The 7,082-nt window shown below is 39.3% G+C and overlaps 1 protein-coding gene across 3 annotated transcripts; it reads right to left on the reverse strand.

The window, feature by feature from the left end:
* Positions 1-255: 255 nt before the first annotated feature.
* Positions 256-6,813, reverse strand: LOC138306137 (beta-1,3-galactosyltransferase brn-like). Of its 3 annotated transcripts, none has more exons than XM_069246520.1 (2): positions 6,606-6,813; positions 256-1,805 (listed from the first exon to the last, which is right to left on the reverse strand). In XM_069246520.1, the coding sequence occupies exon 2, from the start codon at positions 1,726-1,728 to the stop codon at positions 445-447; it is 1,284 nt and encodes a 427-aa protein (XP_069102621.1). In that variant the 5' UTR covers positions 1,729-1,805; positions 6,606-6,813; the 3' UTR covers positions 256-444. The 3 variants fall into 3 exon arrangements, with proteins under 3 accessions (XP_069102621.1, XP_069102623.1, XP_069102622.1); XM_069246522.1 differs by lacking the exon at positions 6,606-6,813 and adding an exon at positions 2,804-3,062; XM_069246521.1 differs by lacking the exon at positions 6,606-6,813 and adding an exon at positions 2,795-3,062.
* Between the last annotated feature and the right edge of the window lie 269 nt (positions 6,814-7,082).

A 7,082-nucleotide genomic window follows, 5' to 3' on the forward strand; every position in this document is an offset into this window, starting at 1 on the left:
GTTTGTTAAATTGTGTTTCTTTGATATGTAATATATTATAAAAATATATAATATATATATTGCCTCATCCTTCGTAATAGTAAGAAAGTATCGAGAACTTGGCCTTGATCACTTGCATACTGCGTTTTCCAAACAAACCTCTCGCTTCAGCGATCGCTATTTCCGAAATTCATACAGTGAAGTTCGACCACTGTGAGTTATATGATCGTTTGTGCATAGTTGAAGATAGAATAGCAGATTATAAAAAACAGCAAAGAAAACAAAGAAGTGTTTATTTCAAAAGGAACAAGTGATTAGGAAATGTTAACATTCTGTAAAAGTGAAACTACCCATCTACACTGTACTCTCAAACTATAAAGTGACGGTTTTTTTCCTTTAAAGAACTGTATACATGTAGCCTACGGAACACATCTACATATATGATCTGTTAGTTGAACACAAGAGTTACGTTAGATACGCCATTAACTTCTTCCAGTAATTCTCCAGTGTCACGGGACTTTTGAACCCATGACTAGAGAACCATCGCGCATGCGCATCGAGTCTAATTGCCGCGCGGTTATAATTGAAAAGCATGTTAGGTTGTGGTTTGATGCCAAGTTTATAGGCTACAATACCCAGGTAAGAGTCATCTATACGGAGAAACTTGACGTATGGGAAGGCGAAGACAAATTTACGCATGATGGAATCTGACACAAGGAAGGCGCCCCCGGCGAGGTAGGGCACCCAGAAGTCATACTGGTACTCCGACAGTGGCACGAACCATTTAGACTTGGGGTCCGTGAAGGGGCGAGAATGTGGTACCAACAGACCCATGAATAAGTTCTCTAGATTTCTCGGCGCTAGACGCCGGATGTATTGCAGTAGGTTTGGAAGAAGCACCAAATAATCATCATCAACGAAATAGTTGACCTTTGCCCCCGGACAATATTCTGCGGCCCAGTTGAAGGCCATAATTGTTTTATACGTGTTGTTATGGTAGGTGTCTGTAAAGTCCTGTTGTACAATGTCTCCGTACAGTTCCACTTCGCGGTCCACTGAACGTTGTAACTCCGCATCAGTAGAGTTGACCCCAAGAACGAACACGAGACGGATGGCTTTGTCTTTAATGTACCCCCACGTGCGTCGGACGCCGTCACGGATCAGCGAGTTCCGCACGGCCGATTTAACAAGGATAAGCAGAGGACGTGACGCGTTGACGGGGAAATCGCACGGTTTGGATGTGTGGATGTACGTGAAGGGGTGTGGATTGATGGCGGGTTCCTGGATGATATTTGTACCATTAAGTGTCTTTATATGGTACGCCTCGCGCAAGTTCACGTGCATTGGATACCTAAATCCACTGTTAAGATGTAATCGTTGAATTTTAACGTTCTCAATTCCTATAACTTTCTGTGGCTTTGACGGCGCCAGAGTAACTGTACCATTGGGTGTTTTAACTTTTACAAATGTTAGGTTTTTGGCGTGTGTCACTGAAGACATTCGTCCATTTAGTTTTGTGGCGTTACTAACATAAAAAGGCACAATGCCGTGGATTTGCAGTAATCCATCCTGCTGGACGCGTGACAGTCTATTTACTACCCCATTGTATACATATGACACGGTTTCCAGTTCTCTCTGTAGTAGCGCGCGCATTGTCATAGTTACAGACATCAGTACCAGTAGCGCCACCAACAGTTTGGATCTTCCCAGAATCCATCTGGTAATCTTGCTGACTCGTCTGTTCATCATGATTATGACTTCATTACGTCACACCTCGGGATGAAATTACATGACGTCAGTAGAGTGGTAGTTACAGTTATATAAACCTGAAAGAAAAAAAAAACATTTATAGTTAGAAAGTGAATACTGACATTAGTCATTATATTAGAAAAGGTGCTGGGGAAAGGTTTATTTAAGGATAAACTTTAAAAGATTTTTTATGTTATGGAGATATAATACAAACATTTGAGTGTACTTTATGTTGAGAGAGTACACTAAGATTTTTGTGTTATATCTCCATAACATAAAATATCTTTCAAATTAATCCTTATAATTCAATTTACAAAAGTTAATATCTTCATTATTCAAAATTCATTTTGGGACTCATTTCTCAGCCAATCCGAAGCGACCTTACAAACGGCGACGTCATTTTCCTTTATGGACTGATTAAGTAAAGTTTTAAGCCAATGAAAATGTTCGTTACAACCACTCATCGCAATATTTTTGTCTCTTCTAAAAAACTTTTAAAAGCCGGGTTATATTTATCATATGCTTTAAGGTTGCATCGGGAGAGGACTTCATATGTTGGAAAACTTTATATAAAACTGTATATAAAAATATGTTTAAATCAAAAACTGAAATTACATTTTACTAAAAAGTGATTCTGGTCGAAACTGTGTATAGCTAACAACTAAACTTGTTAAGTTAGTCAAATGATTTATATAGCACGTGATTGTCAGTATGTTACACGGTATCACAAGGAGACACGATATTCTTATTAATTCATCCAAATTCAGACCTTCCCCAAATATTAACCTGTTTATATATAATATAATTGGTGATTTGGCAAAGGTTGTATTTATCATCGAGTCGCACTGGTTGTATCCTCGATACCACAGGGGTTACTATGACTGTTGTCATATCCAGGCATGTAGGATGCAGGCCTATTATCTCAATCATTATATATATTGTGACTGAAGGCAGATAGGGAGAAGAATTTGAAACTGACCAAGTACAGGCCAGCAGACTTCCTTTTGGAGAAAGCGACGCACAACTTCAAATATTCGATTCTTATAATATGCATCAAATAACTCACCTAATTTACCTGCTCATATGTTGTCAAAACACGGAGCCTTTAGTCGAGGTTGGTATAACGGCAGTGAAATTAACCCCTGGGTGTTGATGACAATGTACATGTACGTAAATAGGCGTGACTCATCTTATACATAAACACAAGGAAAGATACCCTGTAGCTCAAAAGAATGGCAGAAGAAGTCGGACCGGAGCCCCAATGTGTCCCGAGGTAGCAGCATTACATGCTTATATCATCCTATCAGTAAAAATATTCCCTCGTTCCTTGTATAGCGGAAGTGACGTATAAGTCATTAATGGATTATCTCCCATGAACAAATCTTGGTTATCAAAAAGTTTGAGGGAGGGTTTATTTTAAAAAGTAGCCGATATACGACTTCATAATAACAACAAGTTTATGATGAGAACATGTATGAAGAACAATTATATAAATGAAACATGATATGGTAGTGTATGTTTAAATACAAGATGAAATTTCGATCCACAACATTCAATACTTTGTGGATAAGGTCAAATAATGTCTGTCTTAGGGTTACACTGACAAAAAAAATAGGGTTGGTAGGTCGGAAGTTTTTTTTCATTTCTTTTAGTGTCTTTCACTCTAAAATAATGGCCGGAACCGGAGTCTGAGATCGAAATCCCGACTTTTATCTATTTTTTTCATAGAAAAGAAGAAAAAATATGGTCGGGGTGATAAAAAATTAGGGTCGGTCGGATAACCCTAAACCGGACTTTTTTTTGTTTTTTGTCTAACATTTTATAGAATGAAGATAGTCTCCATGAAGTATATTTTTTATGATATTATATGTCATTATATCATAAAGCTGTTATCGGCTTGATCGTGTAAATATGTTTTCCGCATGACATACACAATTATCGACCCTTTTACTTTGAATTTCAGATACAAAATTGTTTAAATCGAACAGTTTTCATGTGGATACGGTGTTTTATCAACCGAACTAAAAGATGTTACCCGAGGCTGAACATAAGCGTTCATATTTATAAGGTCCGTGTTATTAACATTAACAATACGGACACAAAATTTGTAAAATTTTCGAGGCGAACTGTCCCTTTATAAAGACAAATATAATTTATAACCACATCTGTATAGAAAGTGCATATATAAAATACGGACAATATTCCCTTTGGTCGGTCGCTTTAACAAAATCAGAGATGGTACTAAGACAGACAGAGAGGGTACTAAGACAGACAGAGATGGTACTAAGACAGACAGAGATGGTACTAAGACAGACAGAGATGGTACTAAGACAGACAGAGATGGTACTAAGACAGACAGAGATGGTACTAAGACAGACAGAGATGGTACTAAGATAGACAGAGATGGTACTAAGACAGACAGAGATGGTACTAAGACAGACAGAGAGGGAACTAAGACAGACAGAGATGGTACTAAGACAGACAGAGATGGTACTAAGACAGACAGAGATGGTACTAAGACAGACAGAGAGGGAACTAAGACAGACAGAGATGGTACTAAGACAGACAGAGATGGTACTAAGACAGACAGAGAGGGAACAAAGACAGACAGAGATGGTACTAAGACAGACAGAGATGTTACTAAGACAGACAGAGATGGTACTAAGACAGACAGAGAGGGAACTAAGACAGACAGAGATGGTACTAAGACAGACAGAGATGGTACTAAGACAGACAGAGAGGGTACAAAGACAGACAGAGATGGTACTAAGACAGACAGAGAGGGTAATAAGACAGACAGAGATGGTACTAAGACAGACAGAGAGGGTAATAAGACAGACAAGACAGACAGAGAGGGTACTAAGACAGACAGATATGGTACTAAGACATTCAGAGATGGTACTAAGACATTCAGAGATGGTTCTAAGACAGACAGAGAGAGAACTAAGACAGACAGAGAGGGTACTTAGACAGACAGAAATGGTACTAAGACAGACAGAGAGGGTACTTAGACAGACAGAGATGGTACTAAGACAGACGGAGATGGTATTAAGACATTCAGAGAGGGTACTAAGACAGACAGAGATGGTACTAAGACATTCAGAGAGGGTACTAAGACAGACAGAGATGGTACTAAGACAGACAGAGATTGTACTAAGACAGATAGAGATGGTACTAAGACAGACAGAGATGGTACTAAGACAGAGATGGTACTAAGACAGACAAATGGTACTAAGACAGACAGAGATTGTACTAAGACATACAGAGATGGTATTAAGACATTCAGAGAGGGTACTAAGACAGACAGAGAGGGTACTAAGACAGATAGAGATTGTACTAAGACAGATAGAGATGGTACTAAGACAGACAGAGATGGTACTAAGACAGACAGAGATGGTACTAAGACAGACAAATGGTACTAAGACAGACAGAGATGGTACTAAGACATACAGAGATGGTACTAAGACAGACAAATGGTACTAAGTCAGACAGAGATGGTACTAAGACAGACAGAGAGGGTATTAAGACATTCAGAGAGGGTACTAAGACAGACAGAGAGGGTACTAAGACAGACAAATGGTACTAAGACAGACAGAGATGGTACTAAGACAGACAGAGATGGTATTAAGACAGGCAGAGATGGTACTAAGACAGACAGAGATGGTTCTAAGACAGACAGAGAGGGTACTAAGACAGACAAATGGTACTAAGACAGACAGAGATGGTTCTAAGACAGACAGAGATGGTACTAAGACAGACAGAGATGGTACTAAGACAGACAGAGATGGTACTTAGACAGACAGAGATGGTACTAAGACAGACAGAGATAGTCGTAGACAGACAGAAATGGTACTAAGACAGACCGAGATGGTACTAAGACAGACAGAGATGGTACTAAGACAGACAGAGATGGTACTAAGACAGACAGAGATGGTACTAAGACATTCAGAGATGGTACTAAGACAGACAGAGATGGTACTTAGACAGACAGAGATGGTACTAAGACAGACAGAGATGGCACTAAGACAGACAGAGATGGTACTAAGACAGATAGAGAAGGTACTAAGACAGACCGAGATGGTACTTAGACAGACAGAGAGGGTAATAAGACAGACAAGACAGACAGAGAGGGTACTAAGACAGTCAGAGATGGTACTAAGACAGACAGAGATGGTACTTAGACAGAAAGAGATGGTACTAAGACATTCAGAGAGGGTACTAAGACAGACAGAGATGGTACTAAGACAGACACAGATGGTACTAAGACAGACACAGATGGTACTAAGACATAAAGAGATGGTACTAAGACAGACACAGATGGTACTAAGACAGACAGAGAGGGTACTAAGACAGACAGAGATGGTACTAAGACAGACAGAGATGGTACTAAGACATACAGAGATGGTACTAAGACAGACAGAGATGGTACTAAGACAGACAGAGAGGGTACTACGACAGACAGAGAGGGTACTAAGACAGTCAGAGAGGGTACTAAGACACACAGAGATGGTACTAAGACAGTCAGAGACTTAGTACCCCTGGAGTATCGAGGATGGACTCGTATTTGTTGTGAAAAATTGTTTTTATTCTCGGTTCATAGGCGTCTCGCGTGGTGTTTAGTGGTGTAAAGGGACAATGACGAATTCTTCTCACTTTTAAATTCTTGATCTTAGAATGAGGAACTTAGTGATTATATTTTAATCCTCATATACGTTGTGTGGTGGCCAATGGTAGTTTATGTCAATGACAGCCACGTGAATATAATGAATGTGTCAACAAGTTCGTGTGTAACTTGTGGTGAATGTTCAAAGTTATTGAGATTGGATATAGCAGATGTGATCAGGTGCAAATAATGTACATATTATATATATAGTTACCTATCTATTGGTGTCCACTCTCCGTGTCTTTGTGTCGTTGAAGTTCAGTTAATAGAGTGTCCGGTTTATCAGTGGTCAGTTTCTGTCCAGTTAGTGATCTCAGGCTGGCCATGGTCAACACACACCTAACCACCCTCTCGCCCTCACGACTTGTCTTGCATGTAATTATTGGAACATGTCTGCTCACCTGTTAACTGGACAAAGGATCTCGCACAATACAAAACAGTATATATTGGTCAGCTTAATATCCTTGCTTGTAAGCAAGTTGATTTTACCAAGCTGACATCAATTGAAAATACCAAACGCTAATGGCATGAAACAAAACAAAAAATCAAATGGAGAACTGACTCAAATCTGAAATTGCCGTTTAAAAGTTTCGAGAAAGTCCATGCATGCTATTTTGTTTGAAGCTGACAATGCTTGACCATCATGCCTACGATTCAATGGAAATTTGGAAGATTTGTCAGTTTCAGGTCC

Source organism: Argopecten irradians, chromosome 13 (genome assembly GCF_041381155.1).
Source record: "Argopecten irradians isolate NY chromosome 13, Ai_NY, whole genome shotgun sequence".
Classification (NCBI taxonomy): Eukaryota; Metazoa; Mollusca; class Bivalvia; order Pectinida; family Pectinidae; genus Argopecten; species Argopecten irradians.

Bases quoted from the DNA above. Each gene is read 5' to 3' on its own strand.
- LOC138306137 (XM_069246520.1), bottom strand. From the start codon at position 1,728: ATGATGAACAGACGAGTCAGCAAGATTACCAGATGGATTCTGGGAAGA.